General features: G+C 37.1%; 1 protein-coding gene across 1 annotated transcript; it reads left to right on the top strand.

Annotated features, from left to right (window-relative positions):
• The first annotated feature begins 503 nt into the window (after nucleotides 1–503).
• On the top strand, nucleotides 504–16249 carry LOC145683784 (uncharacterized). Its single transcript, XM_081755365.1, has 3 exons — nucleotides 504–697; nucleotides 11183–11462; nucleotides 15933–16249. The coding sequence occupies exons 1-3, from the start codon at nucleotides 619–621 to the stop codon at nucleotides 15946–15948; spliced, it is 375 nt and encodes a 124-aa protein (XP_081611491.1). The 5' UTR covers nucleotides 504–618; the 3' UTR covers nucleotides 15949–16249.
• Nucleotides 16250–17513: the final 1264 nt, after the last annotated feature.

Below are 17513 nucleotides of genomic sequence, written 5' to 3' on the forward strand. Positions count from 1 at the left end.
ATTCATTTCTCATAATCACCGTCTCCTTTAGCCTAACCGGTATAATCGTGGGACGTAAAACTCAAAAATTTCATTTTTTCTTTCATTGGGTACGCTTCTGGATCACATTAAACCTCTTATAGAAACAATCAGTTTTCATTAGCTCTGGTTTTATTTTTAATTTCTTTATTTCCTTTATTTTTTTCCTTTTTGTAAGTTTGTAAAGTTATCACAATATATTAATAAGTTTAAACTTGAAAAACTAGAGTTCACAATAAATCCAGTTTAATAACGGTAGGATAATCACTGTGTCTTCTTTTGTCACGAGAACGATGTGATTCGTGACCGGAATCACTTCTTGAAGAACCAAAGTCACTATTTACAGATTTTTCCAATCCTTTGTAAAAAGGAAAAAGAAAACTTCCCCGTTGCTTACTGGCCAGTAACTACAGAGCAAACGCCCCTCCTTCCCCGCGGCTTTTAACATGACTAAGACTTCTTTTTTTGCAATACTTGCTCGTCTCCACCTCTTGGACAATATTTAAAAGCAGCGGTTCAGTTAGAATTCGAGCATACACGCATCAAAAGTTCGTCATTACGATACATCCTCAACTTCTTCAGTTGCCAACAACTTCCATCATGAAGACCATCGCTTTTGGACTTCTTATCTTGTTGCCCTTCGTGGTTGCTTATCCGTTCCCTGTGCCTGAGGAAGGAGGTAAGTGGAATTGTATTGTTATCAATATATATATATATACAAACTGGTTCGACCAGCGTCGTTACGAATATCATCTAGAGTTCCATGATGCTTTATTGGTTAGCATTACCGCGCTTCCGGTAGGGAGGCCTGGGTTCGATTTTTGACGGTGGCCCAGTGGTAGAGGGGTCTTTTGCGTGGGGGTCCATGATTTGATTCCAGATTGTTGGGCTTTGTAGTGGACAAACACCATGTGCGTTAGTTTTCTCGAAATTCTACCGTTTCACCCATTTTCTTCATTCCACCATTTCATCTCATTATCATTTTACCGTGTTCTTTAGTTTTGGTGCATAGGGTGGCGGATCTAGCTCGGAGCCGGGAGCCTAGTCCCCCTAATATTTTGATTCAGAAAAATAATTTAAGATATTATTTATATGTTCTTGAAAGTTTATAGTCTGGGTTCTGGCTTGCTCCCCCTAGTGTTTACCTTCTAGATCCGCCACTGGGATCACAAACATAGAACATTAAACAAGAAATTTCATTTTTACGCCAAGTTGTAGGTCCTTATCTCAAATAGCCTCCTCAAGAATAAAACATTAGGCTAAACTTAAATGAAAGAAGTCCCTCCTGGCCAGGCCCGTATCCAGGGGGGGTCTAGCCTAAATTTTCACGGTAGGCTTCCAAATGAACTAAAATATGGTAATATGGTTGGATCGGGCCCCCCTAACTTCATCCTCCCCCCCCCCTAATTTTTTGGGCTGGCTACGAGCCTGCTCCTGGCTATAGAATTAGCATAAGGTACCAATGACCAGGGTTTAATTCCCCGCGAGAGCGTCTGTAGCTCTGATCTCACATTAGTTGTAAATTTGTACGTAATTGATTGATTTATACTTACGTGCTTTGTATTTTAAGTCTTTTGTGTTTAATGCAATACCACGGTTATGAAGGACAAGAACTTATGAATGTGACAGGCCCGTAGCCAGCCCAAAAATATAGAGGGGCCTGGTGGAAGTTAGGGGGGGGCGATCCAATGATATTATAGTTTATTTGCAAGCCTACACTGAAAATTATAATCGGTCCTGGCCCCCTTACGCCCCCGTGGACACAAGCCTGGAACGTGGGTTCGAACTGGTATCGCGGATTGAATCCGATATAGTTGAAAGGTACGCACACCATCATGCCAGATCAATCCTTACAGTATAGGCCGTTCCTTACCACAGTATTTCGCCTCCAAGAAAATTGATCACAGGATCATTCCACCCTGCCCAACTATTTACGTTCTTAGTCAGTGGCGAAGGTTCATAGGACGAGACACAGTTTAAAGGTGGGGCTTACATACCGAAAGCCAAACGGGAATCTTGTGCAACAGGAGAACAAGCTTTAGTCGTTGTATTTGGGAGGAGAGCATAAGAAGGACTTACTTCAAATAAAGAGATAGAAAGTCGGTATATTGACCCATGCAATGTGGAAAGCATGTGGAACCTCTTGAGTTCTCCATAAGTCAAGAACTTAAAGGATAGAGGTTGCGCTATTACCTTATATGAATTCGTTAATGGAGTTAATAGGTTAATATAATTTGATTTGATATTTAGTATAGCGTCAGCAGCGAGGCTATAAGAGACATGGACCTACAGTTTAACGTGGGATCCGAAACATATGAGTTCCCGTCGGGAATCGAACCCAAGTCTCCCACACCAACGGATCGTACGCTAACCGCTTAGCCAAGAGGGGTCTCCAGTTAACATTTTCAAGGCAACGGCGTCTTTAAGAGTGGCTATCCATATCCCTTATATGAAATTATGCGTTAAGGTTAGATCCTTTTCATATATTTTTGAGGGCAACAGATATTTGGTTAAACCTAAAAGAAATATTAGCAAGATTAAAACCTCATATACTTAAGATATGCGAGGATAACCTGAAGTATTCTTGTTTAAGCTGATGCCAAACATGTGCTTCCCAGAGGTCATAACATGAAATTATTGGTTAAATCTATATATATATATATATAAAAAGACTATTAAAACCTCACTAATATTGCTTACCAGGCAAGAAATATCTAGTCTCGTCTCGAAAAAACGAGACGAGACGAAAAATTTCAATAGTTTCGTGAGCTACACTAGTTCACCCAACTCTTAAATTTCGTGTTAGTGTTATTCGTTGTTTTAGTGTTATTCATTCATAGTATAAAAACCTATAACTTGATATAACTTGATACGAATATAATAAAGAGCATTTCACGACGTTTAAAGATACACAAGTCATTGTAGACTATATTCCAATAGTAAATATGGTTTAAATGCTGTTACATCACAGTCTCTGTGTAACTCTTGTATCGTAGTAGGATTCTAGTAACGTCTAGGAAAAAAATAAGCGAAAAATAAAGCTCATAGATTTTGTATGAAACAGACGGAAGAAGGTCTCCGAGAATCGAGAAGGTACCTTTACAAAATTTACGAAAATAAGACGAAGAAACATTTTTTTCTTTTCTCTTGGGCACACTATAACACACATACTTGGGATATGAAAGGGAATGAGCGTACCTACTTGGGGGCCCACCGGGTCCGGACATCTCCACCGAAACTTCCTGCTTGAACATGTATTTGTACACTTTCTTAATCTTGACAGAGAAATGATTGATGTAGCGTAAATATTCGATTTTACATGTCATTTATACTCTTTCTTTTCTTATACAGAGTGTCCCAAAAGAAATGCAATCCAAACTTTGATCGAGTATATTTTTTGAAGTAAAAACGAAAGACGCATATGACAAAAGTTTACGTTGTCTATGGAGATATTTTGAGAATGAAACCAATGAGACAAGTTGTAACCTTGAATTTCAGTAATTGTTTAACTGACCAGAAGTGTATTTAAAAAAAATTCAAATTCCTTATAATCAACTGCGAGGATTTAAAAAAAAAAAAAATCGCGGTAATTCTTAAGGTAAATGTTTAGCACGCATCAATATTTATCGGATGGGACAAAAACTGCATGTTGTTTTGCAGCGTTGACAGTTGTAGAGGCTTTTTTCTTTTTGTATTCAGTAGAAAGCACATTTTAAAAATACAATAGCACATTCTGGCAACAATGCTTCAGGAAAAATATAATCAGAGGTGTAAAAGAATCTATTTTATGTTTTCTTCTCAAAATATAGATGGTAGTATTTAACAATTACATATTGTCTTTTCGGATCTAGAATAACACCAGTTGAATATTACATAGACGTACTACATATAATTACATATTATAAGACGTACTGTCTTATAATATTTGACCGTCCCCCACACACATTTTGGACCCCTTCTTACAAAAGATTTATAGGTGCGCGCCTGTGATACCGTGTACAAAGCCTACAGTATATTTGTTGTCTGGCACTAATTTAATCTCAAGTGTAAATTGTTTTGATTAAACCTACAAAGATATTGGCGAAGCTAAACCTTTTCATGTACTGTCAGCTTGAAGTTCGTTCATAAATGTGAAGTTTTAAGTTATTTTCTTTACCATCTTTACCAGAGCTAATTCCATTTATAGTATTTGGAAGTACCTTTAAGAAATTCCAGTAACGTAACGCTCTAAGAGGGTTTGCGGTTGATTGTTTTCTATTTCCGCCCCTTGTCAGCAATATGGCTATAGAAGACGAGACCTGTGTACGATGAACCTGGGATTTTGTTCACGGAAAACGTATACTATACTCAAGAGAAAAATAAACACACTGCTGAACAAGACTGCACTTATTTAATATAAAAACACATTTACACGTGACGTTTCGATCTTCTAGCCAAGATCCTCATCAGACGTATACTCTACGTGAGTACGTCTGTACGGCAGGGGCGGATCCAAGACCGACTTCTGGGGGGGGGCGCAGTGGGTTGTCATACTGCTACTTTTAAGAACTCCAAACTTTGGGATGGGTTTTATTTATATATATAAAATAAGTAAGTTTTCTCTTCTGAGGGAGGGTAGGGGGCGATGGCCCCTATCGCCCCCACTGGATCCGCCCCTGCTGTACGGGGTGTACGTCTGATGAGGATCTTGGCTAGAAGATCGAAACGTCACGTGTAAATGTGTTTTTATATTAAATAAGTGCAGTCTTGTTCAGCAGTGTGTTTATTTTTCTGATTTTATTTGCAAGACGTATGACTATGATTGTATACTCAAGAGACTATAGAGAAAAAAAAAATAAAATAGACCATGAGGAACATGGTGACTTAGTGGTAATGCACTCACCTCTTGTGCCTGAGGTCCCTAGTTTGATCTTAGGTCAAGCAAGTTTATGATGGACAATGTCATGTTCGTGTTTTTTTTCGGGGTACTCCCTTTTCCTCCTACATGATCATTTTACCAATTATTCCATCATCATTCACTTGCCTTAATCATCCGTCTCCCTTAGTCTAAAGAGCATAATCGTGGGAAGAAGGAAAGAAAGAAAATCGACCCTTAGCAGCTTCCACTCCATTTGCCAGGTGGACGATATTCCTCTGTCGTAAATAAATGGCTACGGTTTTCGCTCTTTAGGTGGAAAACTCATCTTGACTCAATGCTTGGGGTCATGCTGGCACAGTGGTAGAGCGTTTATCTTTGGTGTGTGGGGTCTCTGGTTCGATGTGAGGCCAAACGAATTTGTGGTAGACAAACACCGTATGCGTGGGTTTCCTCGGGGTATTCCGGCTTCCTCCACATTATTATTCCCCCAATTTGTCCGTCACCATTCAGTTGCATTAATCGTCCGTTTTTTTTAGCATAAAGGACATAATTGTGACACGTTAAACTGACACATTTAATTTTAATTTTTTTCATTTACAATGCCAATCCAAAGAACAACAATGCATGGACACTCTCTGATAATAAACCTTGCCATTATCAACCGTAATTAATATATTTTATCGCTCCTGTGAATTAAATTATCATTACCGTAGTACTCAAGTCTATCATTCAATTTCTAGTGAGAACAAGCTTTTTTTTTTCACTGTTGGAGCAGTATAATGAAGTAATTAAGATGTATTTGACTTATGAGGTATGGATATCTCGTCTAGAAGCTTGAAATTGAAGTGCTGGTCACACATTAAGCTGATAAAAGCTCTTTGGCCAACCATAATTCTTAATGAGTACTAACTCCAGTAAGTTTAACTTAGTGAATGGTGGGGCTTTATTGATAGAACGGTCATTTAAATTCTTAATGTTTGCTACAACTTCGTTCATTTTCGTTATCTCTACTAATGTTCTAGGCCCAAGTCGTAGTCTCTCCTACATTATAGGTAAAAACCCTGTATAATTTAAAACTCTAATTCTTTACTTGTTTTAATAACAAGAAAACAATAAGGCATCTTCATATTCGGCATAATCAATGTCAGACAGCTAAAATATTAAATTAATTCAATTTAAAATTGAAATTTGTCACGACGTATTTATTGTAGAAATATACATAAAGACTCCATTAATACTGAAATTTAAACGTGATTGTGGCTCTATATTTAAAGAATTATATTGAAATAATTAACTTTTTTTCAAAAAAAAGCTGCAAGTAAATTATCATAATGGCTTTATTTCTGCAATTTAGTTCCAGCTAGCGTCATCTATCGGTGTCAGGCAGTCAAGTAGCGCACTTACTAACACCTATTAGCTTCATTGTTTACTATTATTAATTAATGTTACAGATTTTCGTCTTTTTTGTATTATAAAAAGGATCATTTGAGAAAAGATTTTATTACTAAGGAGCATGTTCTTGGAATGGAATCTTTTATTTGAATATGTACTAAAAAAATAAGATGATCTAGAAAACTAACAAGGAACGGACATGAACCTGTCATCCGAACATCCGAATCAAGCCTAGTCAATCGATAAACATAACAAAGATATGTTCAAGATGAAATCTTTAAGTTTTACGTCCCACGGTTATGCCGGTTAGGCTAAAGGAGACGGTGATTATGAGAAGTGAATGAAATGGTGGAATAAAGAAAGTGGGAGGAAACGGGAGAACCCCGAGAAAACCCACGAGCACGGTGTTTGTCCACCACAAAGTCCACACGGCTCGAGCTGGGATCGAACCAGAGACCCCAAGCACCGGAGGTGAACGCTCTACCACTGAGCCACCGCGCCATGGACAACGGAGTAAGTCCCTGGGGCCCATTAAGCCTGTTAGTATAAAGAAAATCATAGACTCGCAGTGAAATAGCTATTGCATCAATATTGTTTATTAGAAAGTCGCGGTTTATAGTTCATTCTCTTCAGCATGAAACAAGCTTTTCAGAGGTGCTATGTATTGAGGGCCATAAGGTACTTGAACAGGGAAAATTGGGAGAATGTCGGGAAAATTCCCTCCATAAATCTCTCCCATCAACTTTGGCCCCCCTCTGGAGTGACCCCGGGTAAAACACTCAAACCAAATGTATCTTGAAAAATACTATAGTTGATAAGAAATATGTGTACCAAGTTTCGTATTGATAAGACAGAATGGGTACAGTCCGCAGTAAAAACTTCCAACATGAGCATGTAAGTTTATTGTGAAAGGACGAAGTCTTTTGCTCCAAAACTAAGTGTGCAGGGGAGGACACCGAGGTTTCTCCTGGCGTGATTCGTGCCACTTAGACGTTATGTTGATTCCCTGTGCTGTTAAGCGTAGTTTCACAATTAACTTACATGCTCATGTTGAAGGTTTTTTTGCTGCGAACTGTACAAGGGGAAAGCGTGTATTGGTATACAATCTTTTCCCTCATACCCTTTTCCCGCTGGAGGGGTTGAATCGTACACTCTACCATACAATTGATTTTAACTATACTTTCGTCGCTGTTACTCCCGGCCTGGCCCAACCTACTTAATGCTGTGTTGCAATTTAGCGTACACTCCCTTAAATGAGTTACAGGTTTGTGGATTTTGATTATTGGCTGACGTGGTAACAGTCGAGCGCTTTCAAGTACATCAAGTCATTAAGAGCCAACGACAAGCGCTGAGTCTTCTGTTTTAGAGTACGTGATAGGAGGACGTTTTATACAGCGACACGAGTATAATTATTAAATGCTTCATAATTTTTTTAATTATAAAATTTCGCTGCACACCCGTCGGGAAACACTGATTTATTACACTAAGATGGGAATTCAATATTTACAAGAAATTAAATATTGAGAATGCACTATTCAGATGATGTTAAATTAGAACTATTAGGGCTATAATGTGTTAAATTGGAAGATTTAAATTTAAAGCATATTTATACTTGGAGTGTATTGTGCAATGAATTGCACATCTTTAAACGTTGACAAATTTCCTTTCATTGTATCTGCATTCACTTTATTATTTTATTGTTTTATATTAGAACTCGCGAAGACTTAGAACTGTTTGAAATCTAAAACTTGTGTGAAATAGTATAGTCCAGGAGACTTGTACAATTCTTCTTGTTATATTTCGATTGTCGTCTCGGAAAACGAGACGAGGAGAAAATTATGTTTCTCATCTCGGCTCGATTTGTTTTAATAACTTACTTTTCGACTCGTTTTCAAGATAAGTTTCAGGATGAAGTGAAAAATTTCTCGTCTGACAGATGACTAAAAAATTGCAGTTTTTTTTTTTTTTTTTTTTTTTTTTGGGAAAGTTGTTTCGGTTTCATTACACGACTATTATCTGAAATTGTAAGTAAACCGAAAGCTGATACTTATACAGGCCGTGACTCAATCAAAATACATGATCGTTTTAACTAATCTATCTCATTTGATTAATTTGGCGCGCTTGGGCACCCGAAGGGAAGGGGCGTCTGGCTCAGGAAAATCTATGCGTAATATAGTAAACCACCTACATTAAATACCAGACGTAATATAGATGCCCCCACTAGAAAATTTTCTTCGGGCGCCACTGGATGCAGGATATCTAAGCTTGGTTTCCAGCAGATTCGGATTCCACGTTACGCTTTAGGACAGCGTCTTGTAGTCTCACTGTTGAAAAGAATGCAAAACCCAAATTCGACAATCATTTAACCTGCAAGGGTAACATAAATAACAAGATTTTCTATTATAGATGTCGGTTCCATCAGTTTATAAACGAAATTTACAGTAACTGAATCTGAACTCAGTGTTGTTTCCATTATTACACTTAGATAAAATTTATTTATTTCATAGTACGAAAATCTTGATATATTTAATGCACAAAACATGATTAATTGAAGCTAAGTACACTGTTTGTCATATTTCTACGGAGAATCGTCATTTATATACATTCTATATATCATGTGAACCTTTAGTTATTATAGGAATCACCTACCGATTGCAGGGGCCTAGACCATTTAGACTACAGGAACATAGTTCACGAAAAACCTTAACAATTCAGAGCTGAGAAATTTAAAAATAAAACTTAGAATTAAGTAGGATGACATTTATAAGTACTATTCCAAAATTCACCTTGTGGTCAGTGGCGAACCTAAAAGGTAAAAAATTGGTAGGGCGGCCACAACCCAGACTATGTTAGGTATATCATGAAACACCTTAAATCGTTTTTGAGATCCGAAAACTGGGGGACCTATGGACCCTGGTCTAAATCCACCACTGCATGTGGTATTAATAAGAAAACAAAAGAAAGTTCCATCTATTATTCCCTTTAGGCTGAAGGATAACGATTTGTTTGGTTTGGTTTAGTTGAACGTCCTATGGTTATACTACTAGGTTAAAGGAAACGTGAACCTACTGATTATAGTGGAATCCAAACCACTTTGATCGTTCAACTGTACCCTCACCGGGAATCGAAACCGGCACCATGCGAACCGAAGTCAAGCGTACTAGCCACTAGATCAAGCGGGGGTTCCTGAAAGAGATCGATGGTTAATGATAGTGAATTATTATGATAGAATGAATGGAATGATAATGTGGGAGAAAACGATAGAACACGCGGAAACAATTTTCTCCACTACAGACTCGTATGACGAGAAGTAAACCTCTCGTATTAGAAACGAATAGTCTACCACTTTCGTGCGAAAGTGCTCCAACGAAAAAAAATGGATAATCAGTCATACGTAAAAGGAAAATGAAATGAAATCTTACAGTTTTACGCCCTCTAGACTAAGGGAGACGGATGATTGAGGCAAATGAATGATGATGAAAGAATTTGTAAAATGAAAATGTGGGAGGAAAAGGGAGTACGCTGAGAAAACCCACGAACACAATGTCCACTACAAACTTACTAAAGCGCGAATCGAACTAGGGACCTCACACACCAGAGGTAACCATTATATCACTGACCCACTGTGCCTCTTACTTAGTCATACTTGTTTTACTTCAAGAGTGTAAATTCTTCATGGCCTGGATGTTTCATCACAGGCGTAACCAGTGGCGGATCCCAAGGGGGCGATCGAGACGATTGCCCTTCCCCCCCAGAAGAGGAAACTTTCTTATTTTATATATATAAATAAAACTCATCCCAGAGTTTGGAGCTCTTAAAAGTAGCTCTAAGTAGCAGTATTACAACCCCCCCAGAAGTCCGTCCTGGATCCGCCTCTGGGCGTAACTAGAGGGGGGGAGGGCATCAAGGACTAGACCATTGTTGGTTCCCCTCGCATACTTTTGGACCACAGGTACGGCTCTTTCCAGACAAGCATCCAGAATTATTTGTTGGGACAAGTTCAAACTTTGTTGAAGTCCAATACCACAAGACTATGTCTATTGAAAGCAAAAGCCATGGTGATTGGAACGAAGCGATCAGTGTCAAATATAGTGGGGAGAATATGAAACAGGTGACTATTTTTCGATACATAGGTAGGATTATTAGTGATGTATGAAGTGTGAACATGAAACAAGAGCAAGAGTAGGAAAGGCGAAAGAAAAGGACCTTAAATAAATAGTTGACAGAAAAGCTCATAAAATGTTTTGTGTGGAGTATTGTACTTTATGGGGCAGAAACATGGACATTACGCAAAAATTATGAAAATTGACTGGGTGTTTTCGAAATGTGGATGTGGAGAAGAATGGAGAGAATTAGCTGGTCGAGCAGAAGACGAATGAGAGGGTATTAGAAATGATGGAGAGGAAAAGAACAATGATAGATATTGTTAAGAAGAGGAAGAGAAACTGGTTGCGACGTTGGCTAAGAAGGAAATGTATCATCAGGGACGCGCTAGAGGGCATGGTGGCAGGAAAGAGAGGAAGGGGGGGAAGGAGACTATAATTGATGGACGAAAACAGATCAGAAAATTCGTATGTGAAGGTGAAAAAGTCAGCGGAAGACACAGAGCACGGAAGCTTCTCAGTTGCAGCAAATAACCTCCCAATAATAGCAGAATATGTATGATGATGATGATAATAATGATGATAGTATAATTCCTGTTCTTCGCAGCTTTTTTACAAGTTGTCTAAAATAATATTTTCTGTTCAGATCCAACAACAATGACCATATCATCTGCAAACTGTTTAAACCTAATATTTCTATCTCCTATCGAAATTCTTTTCTCGTATGCAGATTTTACTTTGTAAATAAAATTAATAAGTAAAATGATTTAAAATTGTATTAAAGAAAGGTATTGAACATTTTTTCTTTTAGAAGAACTTCAACTTGTACGAGTGGCAAGATCCCCAACAAGACGTTATTACGGAGGCGGCTATGGCCATGGTCGTTATCCTATTGGCGGCGGATATGGTGGCGGATACCCAATTGGTGGCGGATACGGTGCTGGATACGGTGGAGCCTCTAGCCAGGCCAGTGCAGCCAGTCAGAGTTTCGGTGGCGGATACGGAGGGCTTGGAGGATTTGGCGGATCAGCGAGTCAAGCCAGTGCTGCAAGCCAGAGTTTCGGTGGTGGCCAGGGAGGCTTCGGATATCCGTAAGTAGTAATCTTTTATCATAAAAATTACTTAAGCCAGAGGTATGCAACCTGTCAGACCGTGTGGGGTCACTTTAAGGCTAGCCGAATATTAATCAGAGAACAGGTGAGACAAGTCGAGGCAACGGAAGACAGGAAGGGATGCGAAGAGAGAGCTGAGTACATTGTGCATTGACTGCAGTGGCGGATCTATGGGGGACAATCGGGGCGATTGCCCCTCCAGAAGAAAAAACTTTTTTATTTTATATATATAAATAAAACCCGTCTCAGAGTTTGGAGCTCTTAAAAGTAGCTCCAAGTAGCAGTATTACAACCCAGCGTTTCCCCAGAAGTTTGTCCTGGATCCGCCCCTGATTGACTGTATATATCTATAACAATGTTGGAGAGGCCTTTCTGTAGAAAATGCTTGTATAAATATGCAGAACGACATTTTGTTTCTTTGTTAACAATTTCCTGCCAGCACTGCGTCTCGGCTTGCCTACTCTACAGTATTCTCTGCTCAATCTGCGGCTAGTCTAACAATTCCAATGATGCAGGCTATTAAGCCACAATGCGTTATTTAGAACTGTTTCTAATCGAGTTTTCACACTAAGTACCTAATTACTTTTCAAAAAGAGCGCGGGCCACAGCAAAGATATGTGCGGGCGAGCTGTGATGAGGGGACACGTTGAATACCTGTGATATAAGTTATTTACTCTTTATGGGCTATCCAATCCTTATTTGCAGGTCTTAATAAACGAAATAACTCTGTTGTATCTAAATACAGCAGTTGAGCTGTCGTTGCTTTTGATATGCAAAGCTTGAGTTCAATCCCAAATAAGAGCATAAGTGGTTTGGACCACACTTAAGACTATAGTTTCACATCAGATAACTCTGGCACCAGAAAGAACACTTATCCCTCTTGGAGAAAAAAATCATCGCAACATGTCATTTCTCTAGTAATTTCATTTCTTACTGAAGTAGGAGTACGTTGTTACAATCGGAGAAATGACAGAGAGAAATATATAGAGCAAAATAGGTTATGAAACAAGGTGGAAGAATGGTATACACAAATCTTACAGTATGCGAATAGTGAGTCTGCAGAACTCTCGATGTTCTCGTCAGTGATGCTTTCAGAAGATTTTCCGCGGGGAAACTTTAAACAAATAGCGAGTGAAGATAATATTGTGATAATACTGCCCGATGGGAGAAATACCCCGAGGATAATTAGTAACTCCGGAGGCATTTCTTCCGAGTCATCCACTATAATCATCACTGGTTCTAGTTTGCCTCTTACCAGCAACTTTACCAATTTCTGGTGTCCCGTGCACTCTTTGTTCTTTTCGTGCGGTTTAGCAAGAATGCGAACAACAAACTGTGACGTGACAGAGCATCCAGTTGAAATCTTTCAGTTTTATGTCCCACGGTTATGCCGGTTAGGCTAAAAGAGACGGTGATGATGAGAAATGAATGAAATGGTGGAATGAAGAAAGTGGGAGAACCCCGGGAAAACCCACGAGCACGGTGTTTCTTCATTACCAAGTCCACACGGCGTGAGCTGGGATCGAACCAGGGATCCCAAGCACCGGAGGTGAACGCTCTACTACTGAGCCACCGCGCCCCCTCCAATTGTAAAGGAGTGCATAAGTTGTTTTTTTTTTTTATCTCCGTGAACCTGTTGAACCTAGAGATAGTAAATCATTTTGTGATCGGGAGTTGCCTGTGTCATGTCTTACGTTTATTCCCAGTGGGTGTGGGGCATAAACCCGTGTAGTGATTCAGATCCAACTTTACTGAGTAGGTCTACTCTCATAAATATCCAGATGCTGTGAAAGGGGCGTCAAACTCACGGGACTCAGTACTAGAATGCACATTTGTGATGTGATGAACCCAAGTTCGATCTCAAACCATATTGCTTTAAGGCAGACAACACTATGTCCGTGGGTTTTCCTGGGTTCTTCCGCTTCATCCAACATTCTCATTTCTTGAAATAGGCCTATCACATAAAAATTTAGTGTCTCAGCCTTAAGAGCATAAGTGAGGGACGTTGTGTTAAAAATTTTGTTCATATTTCCCTCAAACCAACAATGAATTGTTTGTAGTAAGTGTAGATTCGTTTTTGAACTGAAAAAAGTCAAACGCAATGCTTGAAGAAGTAAAATTGATTTTTTTCTTTTTTGAAAAAATGAAAATATTCTTATTTTTTGTTTATTGAAGTTTAGCGTCCATTTTCAGCTCTAAGGCTATGCGAGACGTGCATCTACAGTTTTAAGATGGAGTTCGAACCACCTTAATGCCATTCAAATGTTCTGTACATAGAACCTAGTCTGGGATGTTGTGTAACAATGGCACGCGCTCTAGCCACTTGACTAAACGGGAAGTTTGCAAATGTTCTCGTCAGAATAGAAAATAGAGTTTAGTAAAACGTAAAAAAAAAAAAGTATAAATTTCAGTGATTAAAATGTTTCCTATCACTCTGTTTCCCGAAACGAAGGAACTAACAGTACCAGCGTTAAAAAACACAATGATTTGTTAATGTTTGAGGCCAATTTGTTACCTATCTAAAGTTTAATTTATTTAACCAACCTTCCGAGTATTCCTGTCTGCGTTGAGAATATAATCTTAAACAATATTAACAGCAACAAAAACTGGTGAAACTTCGAGGAAACCCTAGGAAAACCTGTTCTTCCCGCTGGTCTAGTGGATAGAGGATGTACCTTTGAGCATGGGGTCTCGAGTTCGATTCTTAGAATTTACACAAAAATTGAAGGTGTACTTCTGATGAGATATCGGTGGTGAAATGGACACTAAGAAGCAAGTTTCAATTTAACTTTGTCAAAATGATAGGCTGCTGAGAAGCAACGACGCTAATAACTAACACATATTTATATAAATACATCTTATTGAAGTTACTGACGAAATAACAAAGCACTGTAATAATAATTACGGGTTTTGGGTCCTACTTTTTCATTCTAAGCTTTGTCGTCTAAATTCATATACCGTAAGATTAATTTAAATTCGCCTATTGTAATGGATTTATGTACTATTTTGGATATTACCTTGGGATGGAAACACAGTTTTAGTGAAGTGCTTATTTTCTTAATAGGACCTAATCCCCCCTCCCCCATGGACGATTATTAGAATCAGTGATGCTAACCTGAAAGGTATAAAATCCCATTTCGAGAGGAAGAAATTCCCATTTTGCTCTTGAATTTCCCACACTATAAACTTTTCTAAACTTATAAAACATGTACAGCTAAATTAGTGTATTTTAGTCATTTTCTTCAATACATGAGTGAATTATTTAAAGCTTTTGATTGTCAACGTTAATCAAACAGTTTATGAACAAGTATTTTCCTTAATTGAAATAAACAATTGAAATTGGTGATAAAAATAAGTATACTTTGTTGTGATTTCACATTTTTCTGCTGTAATCTTCTACTGAACTAATAAAACTAGATAAACTTCCTTCTTCAGACATTTTGTATGGAAAAATTTGGAAGTTGGACGTTTCTCGTTTTATTTCATTCCATTAATTCTAATCTTTTATCATTTCTCTTCTTTTTAATTCAAGAATACCATAAACGTTCCTTGGCATTTGTTTTTGGAGATTCACAAGCCACTGTATAAATCAATTTTAACATTAACATGGATTTTATATTAGTAACAAAATTTGACAATTAGTATTAAAGTTCATTGATAACTTATTTGTGTATTCCTCGCCTATGGACAATTTTGTTGGTGTCAGTGTTATAGATATATTTTTAAAAATCCTGTTTATCCTAATTTTTACAAAAATCCCCTTTATCCCATTTCGAAAAATCATAGTAAAAAAAAAAAATCCCACAATACGGACCTTTTTCTACAGGTTGGCATCACTGAAACTTAGAATTTTACATCTTCCATCACTTCATCAATCTTTGGGTTGCATGTTAATTAGGTAGATTTTGGAGTGAACTAGATTAAAAGGTTATAATAAAATTAAAATGCATTTTTCTTTTTCCATCCAAGATTATTTTTCACAAACGTTTATTGTTTCGGCCTATCTTTAGCAGAAGGGGGCCAGCTCTTTTCTCTAAAAAAATATTACAATTTTGGTAATTTCTGTTCACATTCGGTTAGTTTAGTTTAGTTTAGGTTAGGTTGGATTAGGTTAGTTTAGTTTATGTTATATTAATGTAGGGGTCCCGCATAATTTCCCCCCCCCCCAAAAAAAATGATAGAATTTCTCTTATTTCTACTAATATTAGGTTTGTTCAGGTTAGCTTAGGTTAGTTTGTGTTAGGTTAGGTTAGATTTGGTTACGTTATGTTACGTCTAAGTACCTGTTATCATTCATTTCTCCTGTAAATTTTGTGTTTTTTTACGTGCTTCTGGACCCCTTGTACTAAACATACTCCATTGTTTCTGTAAACGTATCCTCTTCAATATTTTTAGTACTCTTAGTTAATTCCTCCTTCTTAACCATTATTTTTTTCTATTTAATTTCAGCTACTACGGACGGTAACCTATACAGAAAGTGAAGATTACTAGTTTTGTAGACATCGGCGACATCTTTTGACTATAAAGGGAAGCTTAAACTCAAAATACTCATTTTATCAAGGATGGACAGTACAAAGGTGAAGAAACTGAATTGGATCTCAGGAAAAAACTTTTTTCGGTTAAATATTTTCTAACCAAAAGTCAATATTAATGTGAAAAATTTTCTTGTTTGTATCAAAGGAGCTTTTCGAACAAATTACTATATGTTGTGTTCTCTATATTTCATTTTTTTTATATATATGATAATTTAATAAAATATCTTTTTTTATATAAAATGTATGATAATTTAATAAAACATCCTATCCTAACTATATATAAAACTAAATGAACTCACTGACATAAAATAACGGGTACTTTTAGTTGACGAGGAAGGTTGAAGTTTGGCATGATCCTAGCTTTTCGAGACTAACCTACACGAAAATTGCCAAAAGTTTTTTTTTTTTTTTAATTTTTGAAGGTCTAAATGGGGGATGAAATTCTCCATGCTATTCAAATGTTTTTAACCCATAATTTCATCTTTTTGGTACTTGGAATTGGAATAAAAACTTAAAATTTGGTATCCGCGTACATTTTTTATAGGATTATTTAACAAAATCATCATTAAAAAAAATAACTTTAGTGAGGTTTTATAGGCGACGGAAAAATTTTCCTATGTTATTTAGCCTATGTGGCACACCTTGTACACAACAAAATTATTGGTCACTTCTTGTAGGACTACAATAACTAAATTTGACAAGATTGTAACTTTCGGAGACTAACCCATAGGAAAACTGCCAAATGTGAATATTTTTTAGCTTTTAGGCGGGTCTGAAAGCGGGATGAAGAAATTGGCCATATTATTTAAATGGGCCTTATTTGGACCTATAACTAGTGATGGGCAAATTCCCGGGAAGACATTTTTTTGGGAATATTCCATGATATATTCCCGAGAATATTCCCAAAAATGGGAATATTCCGGGAATTTATGTACAATCACAAAGAAAATTGCATTTTATTACTATATTATGATTTCAATGTTAAATTCGTTCTTTTTTTAAATCACAGTATATTATTACTGTTGTCTCCAGAGGATTCTTTAAAATGTACATTCTGAACGGTATTATGATATTTTATTATATTTAGAGAATACGCATAAATGTATAGTTACTTACGATATTTTCTACGCAAGTAAATATGTATGAAAAAATGATATAGGAAATCCACATACTTTTATACCGCTAAACAGTTTAAATTTATATGTAAGTGGATTTTCTAAACTTGACTCTACTACTGATATTATAAACATATTAAATTTTTAAATGTTATAAGCAAATTAGGTTGGGTAACTGTAAGAAGACACACGTCTCACCATTTTATCTACATTTGAGCATACCTATTTATGTTTACAATATTTGCAAGGTACTGACAAGATATCTTTAGAATTTTGCACATATTATTGCCACACAGGATCTTTCTTCCTACCTATTTCTCGAGACGAGTAACTATTCAGAAATTCGAGTCAGAGACAGGAGACAAACCGACTTTTATTAA

This window comes from Thermobia domestica, chromosome 4 (genome assembly GCF_964235325.1).
Source record: "Thermobia domestica chromosome 4, izTheDome1.hap1.1, whole genome shotgun sequence".
Taxonomy (NCBI): domain Eukaryota; kingdom Metazoa; phylum Arthropoda; class Insecta; order Zygentoma; family Lepismatidae; genus Thermobia; species Thermobia domestica.

Bases quoted from the DNA above. Each gene is read 5' to 3' on its own strand.
- LOC145683784 (XM_081755365.1), top strand. From the start codon at position 619: ATGAAGACCATCGCTTTTGGACTTCTTATCTTGTTGCCCTTCGTGGTT. The intron at 698-11,182 runs GTAAGTGGAATT...TTTTTCTTTTAG, and splicing joins CCCTGTGCCTGAGGAAGGAG to AAGAACTTCAACTTGTACGA.